General features: G+C 40.5%; 1 protein-coding gene across 1 annotated transcript in view; it reads left to right on the top strand.

Annotated features, from left to right (window-relative positions):
- The first annotated feature begins 31 nt into the window (after window positions 1–31).
- Window positions 32–15,502, top strand: part of LOC111670017 (low-density lipoprotein receptor-related protein 8-like) — a 20,699-nt gene continuing 5,228 nt past the window's right edge. Inside the window, exons 1-12 of the mRNA XM_023426553.2 lie at window positions 32–168; window positions 507–628; window positions 1,644–1,778; window positions 4,192–4,575; window positions 6,834–6,953; window positions 7,207–7,332; window positions 8,738–8,909; window positions 12,051–12,260; window positions 12,908–13,026; window positions 13,293–13,432; window positions 14,681–14,822; window positions 14,979–15,176. Of these exons, the coding sequence (XP_023282321.1) occupies window positions 568–628; window positions 1,644–1,778; window positions 4,192–4,575; window positions 6,834–6,953; window positions 7,207–7,332; window positions 8,738–8,909; window positions 12,051–12,260; window positions 12,908–13,026; window positions 13,293–13,432; window positions 14,681–14,822; window positions 14,979–15,176 (1,807 nt within the window). The 5' untranslated portion in view covers window positions 32–168; window positions 507–567. The remainder of the gene's footprint in view (window positions 169–506; window positions 629–1,643; window positions 1,779–4,191; window positions 4,576–6,833; window positions 6,954–7,206; window positions 7,333–8,737; window positions 8,910–12,050; window positions 12,261–12,907; window positions 13,027–13,292; window positions 13,433–14,680; window positions 14,823–14,978; window positions 15,177–15,502) is intronic.

Raw genomic sequence — 15,502 nt, 5'->3', positions numbered from 1 at the left:
GAGGCCTGAGGGGGCGAGGGGAGCTGGGATTGAACCAGAAGCAAAGTTCAGCTTCAAACTGCGAGGGGGTCCAATCAGCAAACTTGACTGGAAACACCTGGGTAGGTGTGTGCAGGACATGTGAATACACCGATGAGCTGTTTGATGACAGAAGATACACACTTAAAGGTGAGCACTTAATGTAGAGCAGCCTATAATATGATGTAGTCTGTAATATTTAGTACCAGACTAGAAAATATCCAGTTTTAATCGACAGAATGTTAATATTTTAGACCTGTAGAGAACAGGTTACACCCGGAAACCACTTAATTTAAACGTATTTAGCATCTTTGTGTTTGTTAAAAAAAAAAAAAGTAAATAAAATAATTCAATTAATTAATTAAAAAAAACGTCTCCAGTAGAAAATAAATAAGGTGTCATGTTTCATTAACAAATCTGCAGGTTGACTGCATGGTTGTACATGGTTATGTAGCCTACTATAATTAATACGTCCATGTGGTTGACAGGAGCTACTCTTGCGTCATATTTCTGCGCCGCGTGGGCTTGCAGCCGTGGAGGACATATAACATGGGACACCTTGGAGGTTTATTTCTTTTGGTCGTCTCCGTTTCGTGGCATTATATTCTGGGTAAGATGCTGATAAGACTTGTGCATGTGTGTGAGAAGAGCGATCTGGGTGCGTTCGCCGATATTTGGAGAAAGCGGAAGGACTTAATGAGAGTTTACAGTCGAGCAGAGCACCCCTCACTTTGAATGAAGTCTGTTTACCGTGCAAACTGAAGTGAACTTGGTTCTTGACCTGTTATGTTTTCATTGCTTCTTTGCTGCATGTGTGCGAAATTTACCAATAGAAAGCCGGAAAGATGGTAAAATAAAATTTAAAAAAGGGTCCACTCTTCAGATGTTATCAGACTCCTTGTGCAAGCGTTTGAATTAAAGTCACCTTTTGGGGCATTTTGGGTATTTAAATATAAACTTAATATTTACATATTTAATTAAAATACTTAGTCATTTGTAAGTGTATGTGCACGGTGCATTTTCAGTGTAGTTCTCCAAGCCCAATGATTCCAAATTTGCTTATTATTGTTATTATTAAAATCACATTTTGAGCAGGTAATCTGTGAAATGATTCTGGACAGTCTGCCTTCACACAGAATCACCAATAAAATGGAGATTTCAAGGTCAATTAAATTAATTTTCTGCAGTTTTTGGTGTTTTTCTGACATAAGATGTGATCGAACACAAGTGAAGAGAGCAAAACTGCTGTGAAATGGTATATTTTATCCATTAATTGAATAACTTCAGTCTTATCCTAGAGGCTTTATGTCAACACATGATGTTTAAAAGAAATTGAACAACTGAACAATATGATTGTTTATTTTTGTTGTTTGGCATATGCTCATTTTTTTGTTAATCAATTCAAATAGTTCATAAAATGCATATCAGACTTTGTTGATGATAATTGATAATCTTTTGAATGTCTTTCCAGGTTTCCAGGACTTTAGTTTAATGAGTTGTCATGTTTTTTCAAGCTATCATTCTTGCCCTGTTATATGATTAATTTATTGTCTTATATGATGCCTTTGATTATCGACCGACATCCTGCACACTGACAATGAAGTGTGTGTTTGCACATCTTTCAGGTTCCGCAGGCCACTCTCTGCCCGCCTGCCATGAGCAGCTGGAGTTCAGGTGCAGCGATGGTTCATGCATCTCGGGCCTGAAGTTGTGTGACAGTCACACAGACTGCAAGGATGGTTCAGATGAGCAGCACTGCAGTGAGTCCCATGTTGAAAACATGATTCCATTCCATACACACACAGACATGCACTTTGGTTTGGGTTTCACAAGCTCCCTTTTTCTTTTTTTTTAAGTTGCACTCACATAAATGAAAACAAAACTGGCATTTTTTTGTCACTTTAAATAATGTACTAAGCATGTAGCAATTGTAGCAATTTAAGACATTAAAAGGCATTAAGCCAGAAAATAACAAACAGGAAAGTATAAAAGACATGATTTTAAAGAGTCTAATGAAACAGAAGTTAAAAATAAGTAAATCATTAAAAAAGATTACATTGCAGTGTCATTCAAGTTTCATTTCATGAAAAGCGGTGATTTTAATTTAAACAAACAGAGTTGGAGCAGACCTGTTCCAGATATATGACTAAAAGAACACTTAATGCTGCTTCTCTATAATTACTGAAATGATCCATTAATTGAAAGAAATTTTCAAGTAACTACAGCATTTCCCTCTTCAGTCGATAGCGATAGAGAGGGTTCGGCAGATGGATGGATAGATGGATAGATGGATTGTTTTGGCATGATAAGGGTTAATACAAGACTGAAGTCACCCATTCCTGACACCCAGGTGAGAGCGATGCCATATGAAAGCAAAAACTGACACAGACAAGTCTGAAAATGTGACTCTGAAGTCTTCTAACAACAGAAGTAACTGCAGATGCATTATCATAAGCTCAGCACCATTCCTACAATTGTTACATATTGTACCTATAAACACACACTGCGCTATTGGGGCTATAGAGAACATTGTGTCTGTAGAGTCCACAGTCGGTGGACTCTACAGACCAAAGGTGATTGTGTGGGATTTTCCCCGTTCTGACTCGTCAATGGCATCATAACAAAACAAATGGTGTCAAAGTCTAACAGGTTCAGAAAATCACTATATCTAATTCATATGTTCATATGCCCTTTTACCTACAATTGCCTTATTAAACATACAGTATTGTGTAATGGAGCTGATTATATCAGCCTGAAGGCAGAGCTGTGTTCAGCTCTTCTGGATTGTTTTTCTATTTTAAAACTTGAAAGAAAGTCTTGAATTACAAATTTTGCCATATGTTCATCTTATCTTAATTATCTCAATTCCACAATTTTTGCAAAACAGGATATTGGCCTACTTATACTTATATATTTGTATATCCTTTGTGATTTTTTTTTTTTTTTTAATTTCTGTGCTACAAAGATATCCTATCATTTTCTGCAAGGTGTGGAAAAGTGCCATTGTAGAGTTTTGTTTTATAATCCAGTTGAAGTCATTAGCGACTTCGATATAGAATTCCAGAAGGATTTAGTGATCAGCATAACCTTTCTGCAGAGCAGAAAAACCCTGCAGGAGAAAAATTTCTAAAAGGATTTACTGTGATTTGTGGGATGAAAATAAACATTGCTGATGTAAGAGGCTGCAGGTATGAATATTGGCAGTGTTGCTCAGACGGTAGGGACGTGAGACTTAGACCTGAAATTCCCTGGTCTGACTGTCTGCCAGGAAAATGCAGAAAGTGAACAAGATTTACTTTCTTCTCTTCAGAAGTGCAGGACTCAGCAGCAGTGGACTGTGCTTACACTGGAGCTCAGTGGGAAAAGAGCAAATGAATAAAAGAAAGAGGAAATGATCTGTCCTCAGTCACAGAACAGTTGAACACAGTCCAATACAGTTTTGTGTTTTTGGCATACAACAGGGATTTTGTTCATTTTTGAAAAACATGATTTTTATAATGGATGTCTATGAGAGGAATGTTTCAACTAGGCTCAAACCCACGCAGCCTTCAGAGCCTGCTGCTCCGACAGAGACAGACAAAGTTCTGTTTATGTACAATTAGTAACAATTACATTTGTTTAAAAGAGCTGTCATGGGTCAGTGTTTGCACTGCAGTCTAGTAAACAGCAGGTTGGAGTTCAGTGCCTGGCGAAGGCAAACACATGATCCTGGCATCTCTGCTCAGATAATACAAGTCGACCGACTGGGCACAAGTGTCTGATTTCACGTCTTTTAGTTTATGGGCAATTACACTGCTCCTTAACAAAAGTGAAATGGCTTCTTCCAGGAGTTGTGTTGGCTTGGTGGCTTGCACTGCAGTTTCATAAACAGAAGCTTCAGAGTTGAATCTCCAGTAAGCAGTAGCTGCTGCAGCATGTCCCAGCACTCACACACACTTTCTTCAGAAAATACATTCGCTTGTTAATTTTTGTTGCTTTCTCTGCATAAACAGACTAGAAATCAGATGAATAAACTGTTTTTATCCCAGGATGTGGGATACCCTAATGTTTCTGCTAATGTTAGTTATCTGAAAAAAGCTACTATGTCACCAACTGTAAACACACAAAGTCATTCAGACTGTATTGGTAGTGAAGCCTTTTAGGACTCATTGCTGTAACTCTCACTCTTCACAGGTCACGCGAGGTGTAAGAAAGATGAATTTGCATGCCGCAGCAGACGGTGCATCTCTAAACGTTTCCTATGCAACGGCGTAGATGACTGTGGTGACGGGAGCGACGAGGATTCCTGCCAGAACTGCCCCCCCCCCTTCTTCTCCTGCGGGTTGTCTGACATTTGTCTGCCCAGACATAAGCTGTGTGATGGACGGACAGACTGCAAGGACGGGTGGGATGAGAGCCAGGAATTGTGTGGGTTGACGCAACCTCGCCCCCAAACATCTCCCAAATGTGCAGCTTCAGAGTTTCAGTGTGGAAATGGCCAGTGCATCAGCCAGGCCTGGAGGTGTGACCACTCACCGGACTGCTCTGATGGCAGCGATGAGGACGACTGTAGACTGTGTAAGTGATGCGATTCTCCTGTTTGTACTTGGAAAAATGTTGACTTTGCCAAAACCCAAAGAAATGTAGCATAAGAACAAGTCTCTAACTTCTGCCACCACCAGCTATTATGTTACATTCATTCGGCAGATGCTTTAATCCAAAGCAGTTTACATTTTTGGAATAAGAATAAAGGATCCAACCGATATTTCTCCCACCTACGTTTGGAGGAATTTGAGGTTCAGTGGCTCAAGGACCCTTCAATATATGTACTGTCAGGAATAGAACCAGCGACCCTATGATTAACATCCAACCTGCTCTAGCACCTCATAGATCCAAATTACAAGAAGTCTTAATAGTACAGCATACATACAACATTAAAATTAACATTTTAGACAACAGTGTTCTTCCAACTTCTTCCAAGGCAACACTTTGGGAAACCCCCTTTCCTGTTTCAACATGACATAGCCCCCATGCAGAAAGCCCACAAGTCCATAAAGAAATGGTTTTCCCAGTTTGCTTTGCACAGAACGCTGACCTCAACCCCGTTCAGCACCTTTGAGCCAGGTCTTACAGCATCAGTGTCTGACCTAACTAAAAGCAGGCACTTTCTCAAAACTAGGTAGTTTATACGAAGTGCAAGTGGATCGCGCCTGAAAAGGCAAGTGTTAGTGTATAGCTGCTCATAAAAGCCACCCACACTTGACGGTGAACTGACAAGTCTGCCATCACCTGGCAGCGAGACACGATAATTGTTCAAATAAGAATAAAGGAGCATACTTCTTAAGAGTACATCATTTCATTGTACTGCACACACACACAAAATGACTGTGTGGAAAATGGACAAGGAGAGCTTGAGAGGGAGAAGTTGAGACCCTGATTAACCTCTCGCTCGACACAGCTGGCCAGTTGCTGCGCGCAGTTGAAGAGTTACAAAAATTGCTAAATATAGCCCTTCCAATTGTGACTTTGGAAAAGTGTGGTGGAGGAAGTTTTCAGACGCTGTTCAACTATTTGACAAGCTCTTCAGTTGAAGCTTACTGATGCCTTTATGATCAGGTGCTTGAATGGGAGCGAGTTCCTGCAGCCAGGTTCTGAAATCGAGTGGAAGCTGTTAAAGCAGAAAAAATACTGTCTATGGTTTTGAATGAGATGCTCAACCAACACGCATGGGTCTAACATTCAGTTTTCCACATAAAGAATAGCCAGCGGAGGGCAGTATAGCACTAATTTATACCACACAGAAATACAGAAAGACTCTGATCATCTTGATAGATGCTACTCCTCATGCTCCTCTATTTTGTATGGGTAACAGGGTCATAAGCTAATCCTGTGTCCTCTAACGGTAACCTGCAGGAATGCAGCAAAATCACACGTAAATCTTTATGAACTTGATGGGGAGTGTCATAAATTTCCTGTTGGTGGAGAGAATATTGTTATTTAAAGTGAGTTATAACAGCTAAAGTCTTAACTGGTAGTCAAGGATATCTTATCTTATATAGACATAAATATATATATATATATATTTATGTCCATATAAGGTCTCACAGCTGACAGTGCGTATCAGCACAAAAACCAAGCCATGAGGAGGAAGGAACTGCTTCCAGAGCTGAGAGACAGGATTGTGTCGAGGCGCAGGCGGGGGAAGGATGTGGAAAAATTCTGCTGCATTGAAGGTTCCCAGAGCTCAGTGACCTCTGTAAATCTTAAATGGAAGAAGAACCGGGACTCTACCTAGAGAGTGTTGTGCTATTGTTTCCTCAGCTGTTGTTTCCCAAGTCAAGAACCTCAACACCTAAACATTTGTGTGGATACTTTTTAGTTGTGCTATTGTCGTGGCTCTAGGGAAACTGATGTTGGTCAGTCCCCCATTTCATCCAGGCTGTAATATCTCAGCAGAGATTTCTATGAAATAAGGTATAGACAATAGTCCTATGGACTTGGTGACCCTTTGACCTTTCTTCTAATGTCACCAGCAGGTCAAATTTTTTCACTTTTTCTATGAACATGAATGTGACATGAATATCATCAAGAAAAAATGTGTTGCATCATGAGCTGCATTATCAACAACAGATGTGCTTGCTGTCTTCCCCGATATGATTGTTTACTGTCACAGTGAAATAATCCTCAAACTCATATGAACACTATCTGTCATTTGGCGCATCATGTTTGCAACTCAAACATTGTGTAGACGTGAACATGAACAAAGAAGCTTAACCTTTTATCACACTAACAAACATCAGGGTACACCACTGATGATGTAGCGTTTGCTCCTGCAGATCAGAACCTGTGCCAGGTCAATAATGGAGGCTGTTCTCACGAGTGCGTGGACCAGCCAATGGGTTTCCTCTGTCTCTGTCCTGACAACATGAGGCTGGTCATGGACAGCCAGTGTGAGGGTGAGTGGCAGCTTGTTGGAGTTTTACATCACCAGTTATAAAGATTTGTCCTGACCCAAAACACAATACATTTATGAAAGGGAGGGTTATTGTGTTATTATTATTATTTTTTTTTTTTAAGGGTGGGTTCATTTTTCTGTTACATAGTATTTGTATCATAACGTGAAAGTATACGAGCTATGAAGTAATGATAGCTGGGCTTCCATGTATTTTTAACACAGTCTCGTTTTCAAGTATTCGCTCTTCCATGTAGATGTCGACATGTGCCTGGAAACAGATGTGTGTGATCAGCTGTGTGTTCACATGAACGGCAGCCTCACCTGCGACTGCCTTGAGGGCTACACCATGAATCCAACAACCAGAGAGTGCAAGGCCAAAGGTGAGAAATAAATGGTGTGTATAACTGGTAACTAGCCACTGGCAGCATGAAGGTTTAAGATTCTTTCATGCTTTGATGTTTGATCCCAGGCCTTTCTTCCTTGTAGCAAAAACATTTACCTTCTGTGCAAACTTTATGTTAATGACAAACCCACCAGGAAACACTGTGCAAATTCTAAATAGTTCATACAAATCTGCCAAGCAGCAGTGAGTTTTTCATCACTCATCCCCTCCTCAGTGTGACTGATTGAGCCGTTTGTCTCTACTTTCTCCAGCATGGGAAAAAAGTCTCACTTGCTCAGCATAAACAGGCAGATCCTCACATATCTAGTTGCACTATGGAATTACTTACTAGATAACTAACTAAATTTAAATATGGGCATTTGCGGTGTGATGTAGCATCTCAGTTCATTCTTTATTTCAGGGAAGAAGACATGCATAACAAGTTAAATAAACAAGTTCTTTCTTGCTTTCTTTCAAACTTGTTTCCTTCCTTCCTTCCTTTTCGCCTGCTTGACCAGAAATACAGTACAAGTCCAAGTTTGGACCTCCTTTAATTAAATTTAAAAAATTTTCTCTAGTGGTAGTATTTTCTACATTTTAGAATGATTACGTAGTAAACAGGAAAGTGTAAACAAAGCAAACGTTTTAGATTCCCCAAAGTAACCCCCTTTGTGCTATGATGACAGCTTTGGACACTCTTGGCATTCTTTGAATAGTTTTATGAGGTGGTCACCTGGAATGGTTTTTTCCAACACTCTTGAAGGAGTTCCCAAAAATAATGTATTTTAACCATGTACCAGATTTAATGTAATAATAAAATATATTTTAACCCCACCTTAAACAAAAAACAGTAAGTCTGAGCTGAGTCTAAGTGGTCCCAGTGGAAGTGGAAATGGAAAGAAAAGTTAGTGGAAAAATACAGTGAGCCATATTACAGGATTTTCACTAAACACATTGAGGTTGTGTATGTGTGTCTGCCCTAATGTTTGGTGAGTACCCTCAGTCTGCTATTGTGTGACACTCGAACTGGTTCCGCCTTTGACTTATTTACATTGTAAAAGTAAGTACGGCTGTACAAACGTATTAGGTGACGGGGATCAGTTCACCAGAGACGTACTTATTGAACAAGCCCCACATAATCCTCAGGAGCCCATTATTTCCATTGTGATGTGCTGTTGTGTGACGTGGTTGGTTGTTGTTGAACTATCTACTATAACTAACTATGATACTTGAGTTTTGCTACAGATGACAAAACTTGAACCTAGCATTTTGCACACTTCAATAGATAACGTCACAGTATTAAGTTTAAAATACCTCCAGATATTTTCACCAGAATCAGCAGAGAGAGAAATGGCAACTTTGAGAAACTTCATTCTTATTGTGATTTCTTTATATGCTTTCAGGAGATGAGGCTCAGCTGGTTTTCACCTCTTCTAAAGGAATGCAACGGAGCAGCATCCCTGGTACAGAGCACAGGGAACTGGCCCCACATTTACCAGGACCGGGGCCTGTGGCAGCCTTGATCTCAAACAGCACACTGTACTGGGCCCAGAAAGGACGAGGCTCCATATACAGGTACCAGAGTGGAACTGTAGCTGCTGCTTCCACCAAACACCTCTTCATTTACTACACCCGAAGGGATGCTCGGGGGGAGGTCAAAAACACAATCTGTGATCCCAAAGCAAACCAACTGATAAACCACCTACCCATCCATTTTCAACACTTATCTGTGTTTGGTTAGCTGTGGCAGCAGAGTAAGCAAGATAGTTCACTAGTTCACCAGAGATAATAATTTACAGGGTGGATTGTGGTATGTAACCCCCTGTTTCTCTGATACAGTTGTGACCAAAATTATTAGCCCCCCAGGAATTATGGAACATTTTCCTAAAATTCTTCCCAATGTTTGCAGCATTGATAAAACTCAATATAATCAAACATTCACCAGTGCTTTTTAGTAAGTTTTGGTACATTTTGTTATATAAAAAACATTTTAGGCTTGCTTTATATCAAATATAGAGAAAAATGGGGATGTCAAAAATATTAGCCCCCATGATCAGGAGGTCAGTAATATTTCCCCCCATGTGAATTCTTGCCTTCAAAAACACACCTAATTAACCAATCAGCTTCCAAACCACACCTGTGCAGTCAATTGGCTTCTTAACTACACCTGGACATTCAATCAGCATAAAAGGACTCCAAGGAACAGGGCACTTGAACACATTATTGAGAGGGACTACTTTTGCTCACCATGCCAATGCCAAAGGAAATCGGTCTTGAGCTCAGAAAGAAGATAGTGGAGGCTCATGATAAGGGGGAAGGCTACACTGCCATTTCCAAGCGTTTCACAGTGTCTAGAACCACTGTACGTTGCATCATTGCCAAGTACAAGGAGACAAATTCTGTAAGAAACAAACCTGGACGTGGTCGTAAGTGCAAGATTCCAAAAACTCTGGAGAGGAAAATTGTCAGAGATGTCAGCAAGAATCCCTGGACATCTGCCAAGATGATTGTTGCTGACCTGGCCTCTTCTGGAGTTGATGTTTAAAGGAGCACAGTAGTGAGGGCTCTCCATCGTGGTGGGCTTCATGGCCATCGTCCAAGAAGAACCCCTTTACACAAAGAGCGGCACATCAAAGCCAGACTGAGGTTTGCCCGTGAACATTTGAAAGGTAAAGATGAGTTTTGGAAGTCTGATGAGACTAAACTGGAATTTTTTGGGCACATGGATGTTGCTTATGTTTGGTGAAGAAAGGGAGAGGCCTTGAACCCTAAGAACACAGTTCCCACAGTTAAACATGGTGGTGGGAGCATCATGCTGTGGGGCTGTTTTGCAGCCTCAGGCACAGGGAGCCTTGTTTGGGTGCATGGCATCTTGAAAAAAGAAAATTATGTTGACATTTTGAGGGATAATATGCAGAAATCAGCTCGTAGTCTATCCTTAGGTCGTCGCTGGGTCTTCCAACAAGACAATGACCCAAAGCACACATCGAAATTGGTCCAACAATTCCTCAAGGATACCAAAACCAAGGTCCTGGAGTGGCCCGCACAGAGCCCAGACCTCAATCCTATTGAGAACCTGTGTAAGGTGCTCAAAGTCAATGTCCATGCTCGGAAACCATGCAATTTGGACCAGCTGGAACAATTTGCAATGGAAGAATGGGCCAAAATCCCTCAGGAGACCTGTGCCAACCTGGTAAAGAACTACTCTAAGTGGTTGTTGTCAGTTGTGGCTCAGAAAGGGTACACTATTGACTATTAATGGCCAGGGGGCTAATAATTTTGGATTTCTCATTTTTGCCCTTTTTTGTTTCAACTCATTGTATCAATAAGATATCCTAATCAAACTTGTCAACTTTTGTCTTTGTAGTGTATTTGTTTCTAAAATAACAAACAAGTGTTGTTAATGGCCATTTCCATGGAGAAATCAAGAGTTTTGTCTAATTTCATAAGGGGGGCTAATAATTTTGGTCACAACTGTAACTTATGAATCAGATGTCCAGGAGGTTATTACTGGCAGCCGAATTATCCACAGAGATCCTCCCATAACAAACGGACCAGGGGATTAAAACCAGTAAAAACAATGAAAAAAGCAGTTTCACTTTAAAAATCTGTGATTTGTCAACACACTTCGGCAGACACAGGATGTCTCAGAGCGAATAGGAGCTGAGCTGCCTAACATTTGCCTGCCTCTGATAACTTAAGATCCAGATGTCCGATAACTAAAATCATTCATTCGGTTAAAATGTTAAATATAAAACTAAAAAAAAACAAATGAAACGGATCGTTACCCTGATTAAAATCACAGGTTTCCCCCAGTTGGGATAATGTAAGTACACAACGTAAAAAAATGTAACATACGTGTAGTCTTATTTATTTATTTATTTATTTTAAAAGGCATTTTGCTTTGCATCAGTGTAGTTTAATCCCTGTGCGGAACATAGAGGCTGGTAAATTGAAGAAAAGGGATCCTGTTAGATTTTAGTGCACAAACTCCTTTTTGTCCAAAATAAAAGATAATCAATTAATTGAAACAAAAACATTTGTAAATAGATAGATGCCTCTGATCCTTTCCTACACTATAGATGGAGATAAAGGCTACAGCCATCCAGTGCTGTGAGGCTTGAATAAATGCCAACATCAGTATGCCAACATGCCCCCGATGACAATGCCTGCATGCTGATGTTTAGCAGGTGTAATGTTTACCATGTTCACTATCTTAGTTTAGCATGTTAGCATGCCACCGCTTGCTAGCTAGCACTAAACACTTTGGAGGATGGGAATGAAATTAGTCTGGCTGGTATTTGGTTATAAGATAAAGCGAGGGAGTGAAATTTTGACTTGATGAGGCGATCGCCAAACTTATTACAATTCATACCAAAGATGACACCAATCTGTCTACCAAATGTCATGGCAATCTATCCAATGGTTTTTGAGATATTTCACTGAAAACAAAAAATGTCAACCTATTCGTGGCGCTAGACGAAAGGTAAGTTGATCACCACAGAATATCTGTACAAATTTCATGACTATGCATCCAGTAAATCATGAGGTATTTTAGTCTCGACCAAAGTGGTGGATCGTCCGACATCACCATCCCTAGCGTTATGCCTATTGATCATAGTTCTTTGGTTGCATTTTAGTTTTAAATTTTCAATCATGATGGGAAGCGGTGAATGAACCTGATGCTATATCTTTTTATCCGTGTTTGTTTCTCAGGGTCTCCATGGATGGAAAGGATGCCATGCTAGTGCTGAAAGTTAAAGGTTCAGTGTCCGCCCTGGCTGTGGACTGGATCCACCAGCTCCTGTACTGGACCAGCATGGAGAGTGGTTCTGTTAATGTCGGCCTGCTGGACGGTTCTGCACAGCGTCAGCTCATCACAGGGCTGGACAAACCTTCTGCAGTGGCTGTGGATCCTCTCCAGGGGTAGGACGGCACAGGAATTTACATTTTATTTTAATTAATAGTAAACCACGTCATCAGGGAAGTTAAGTGATGTTCAAAGCAAGTCAGCAGGATTATTAAAAGCTTTAGCTGTGATTACACACTCTTTAAATTACAGATATTTGTTTTAAAGGCTTTTGACAAGGTGTTTCTGAGCTAACAACACGAGTTAGGAGGGTAACCACAAGACTTTTTATTTATGGGAGAGGAACAGTTAACAGCAGCTGCACATGAAAGATAGCTGTGTTTAAAGTGCCGTTCATGCATCTCGTGAGTCAGTGTTAAGAGTGAGAGATCTGGATTTTTGGTTCATATATTACCAGCCTTTTGGTTCTCCCCTCAAATACAATTAGGTCCAGCAAGTAGCTTAGCTTATTCATTTTATTCTTGTTTCTTTTCTTTTTCTTTGTTAAAGCACTATTTGTTTGCCAACATGGAGAAATAGAACATTGTGAATAACTTTGTAATAACTTTCTTGTCTGGCTTTTAATACACTGTTTCAGAAAAATGCACAAAAAAGACAGATGCAATAAATATAAGCTAATGAGGAACAATGAGGAAAAAAAAAAAACAAGAATCTTATCACATAACTCAGCAGGATTTTGCATTAGCTGCATTTGTTTTCTCAGGTTGCTTTTTTGGGCTCAATGTGGCAGCTTCCCAAAGATTGAGAGAGCCAGCTTGGACGGCCGGGACAGGATTACTCTGGTCACCTCCTTGATACGCCACCCTGTTGCCCTCTCTCTGGGTATGTTCTGATATATGCTACAGAAAGTTTTGAATCTCTGTGGAACTTGCAGAAGGTTTTAAAATCTGTATTTTTCTTACGTTTGTTGTCAAATCTATCAAAGTTGATGGGGACAATCCTAGCTTTCCCTTTAAAACAAGAACATTATGAATGTATTCATGCTCTGAGGGCTGACTGCCATCACAGGTAAGTTGAGTGTATTTGAATAAGTCCTTCAGTACTACAGTTTATTGTGCCCATTAATGTGTCCATGTGTTTTTCTCTAGATGTACCTCGCCAGCTGCTGTACTGGGTTGATCAGGGAATGAGAAGCATCTCCAGAGTAAATCTAGAAGGCCGGGAACGTAAAACAGTGGTCGAGTCTAACGGCTATCTGGATCGTCCCTTGGGACTGGCTGTGTTTGAGGTAAAACAACATTACAGCCCCGTGTTGGAATGGAGGTTGAGTGGTGTACTCATGCCTTTCACCTAGTGCATACTGGCACAGTCTTTTGCCACCCATGAGCTGGAAAAAAATGGGTGAATGTGGTAGAATAAAAGTAACAAAGCAAAGACCTCAGCAACTATAATGACACTCAGGCTTGGACAACATCTCCCTCTACTAAACTCACACAGAAGAAATTACAAAACTCGAAATGACAAAAGGTGGTATATCGCCATTTTAAGTGCTACTGTAGTCTGATTTGAAACCTGTATATATACATATATGTGTACTCTGTGCCACTAATCCTAATGCAGAACAAAGTGAGGAGTGAGTTCCCCTCATTTCCTTTATATTTAATCTCTCTAAATCTTTGACCTTTGACCTTTGACCACTTAATTCTAATTAGTTCATCCTTGAGTCGAAGTAAATGTTTGTACCAAATTCGCAGAAATTCCCTAAAGGCCTTACTGAGATCACGTTCACAAGAATGGAAGGGAAAGAAATTTTGAGTTTCATATATTTAATATTTGAATCTCATATCCGCTTCCATACTATTGACACAGCAATATTTTTAACTTAATTTTCCAATAACTTTTCTGGGTTTTTTTGGGGGGAGGTTTTTTTCTCCTAATTTTTTTTTTTTTCTTCTCTAATGTTTCTGACGAGGAAAGAGATTTTGTTTTTACTAACATAACAGTGGCATTCTTGACCACTAGTGGCACTATGGTGCAAGGTTTTGATGATGGCGTTTCCGCCTTGTCTTCTACTAGAAACATTTAATATGGTCACATGAGTGGCTGGAACAACGAGCTGCGAGCTACACCTGCATCTCAGACTGGCCACTGCGGTGGGAAATGAAATGCATTCACCTCAAAGACTGGCCATGTAATGTCCCTTGGTTTCACGCTATTCCACTGGTTGACAGTTGGAGAAGGTAAAATATATAGAAAATGAATCAAATAACACAATGTCACAAAGTGCTTCACTTTAATTAGACATTTAATATAAAACAAATAAATTTGAGGAAATTGAGGTTTCCTTACTTTACTGAGGAAGGAAACTGATTCAGCACATTTGTTGGGCCTCAAGGACAGACAGCATTTGTTGAGAAACACTGAATATAAACATAACTGGTTACTGTCCTTAACTCAACCCAACTTATAATGAAAACCATTTCTCCTGTTTTATAGTGAAGCGATTGCTGCTAAGTGTCTCTCTGTTTTGATTCAGGGTTTTGTGTATTGGAGTGAAGAAGTTACACGCTCCATCTGCCGAGCAAACAAGCACAATGGCCGCCAACTTCAAGTACTGCTGACAAATATTACCTCGCCAGGCAGTGTGGTCATCTCTCAGCCTGTTCTTCAGCCAAATGGTACGACACAACAGCAATTTCTGCACTGGCTTCATGATTGTTTTTTAATTTTTGTGTTAGGCACACACTTCATGAAAAGTGTGGTAAATAAACAGATTACAGCCACCTCACCATCACTGATTCCTCTGGACTGACCATATTCTGCTGGTTTTTAAGGGCCATCTGTGTGTGGACGTCCCGGGACAATGTGCCAGCATAAGTGTGTTGTCAACCTGCTGTCTGACATCCCAGAGTTCAGCTGCATTTTCCCAGAAACACGACAAAATAAGTCTCAATCATTTCCTGCTATCTCTCGCACCGTGCCTGCAACGACTCTGTCTGATCCCACGTTTACCGGGATCCTCTCCCTTATCGGTAAGAATGTGTAACCAGTATCATCTTTTTACCGCAGTGCGGAAAACCACCTGTACTTAGTTTTGCTGTAACAAATAACGTGACCGGTGCTACCGGTAATCTCCAGCCCAAAATAACAAACTAAAATAACAAAACCCCACCGCACCTAACTGTGTGTGGAGGAACGAACCCTGCTTGGAGAAGGTGTGTGTGTGTGTGTGTGTGTGTGTGTGTGTGTGTGTGTGTGTGTGTGCGTGCGCACTCTCCGCCCCTCTTATCCCCCCCCTCTGTCCCCGAGTGCTGATTGCACCCAGGTGTGCACCAGGCAGAGGAAACTGGGAGGCAAG

The sequence above is a fragment of the Seriola lalandi genome, unplaced genomic scaffold (genome assembly GCF_002814215.2).
Source record: "Seriola lalandi dorsalis isolate HSWRI2012SDOR001 ecotype SW California unplaced genomic scaffold, Sedor1 jcf7180002054829, whole genome shotgun sequence".
NCBI classification, from domain to species: Eukaryota; Metazoa; Chordata; class Actinopteri; order Carangiformes; family Carangidae; genus Seriola; species Seriola lalandi.
The sequence above is the reverse complement of the archived record's forward strand: the minus strand, read 5'-3'. Positions and strand labels throughout refer to the sequence as shown.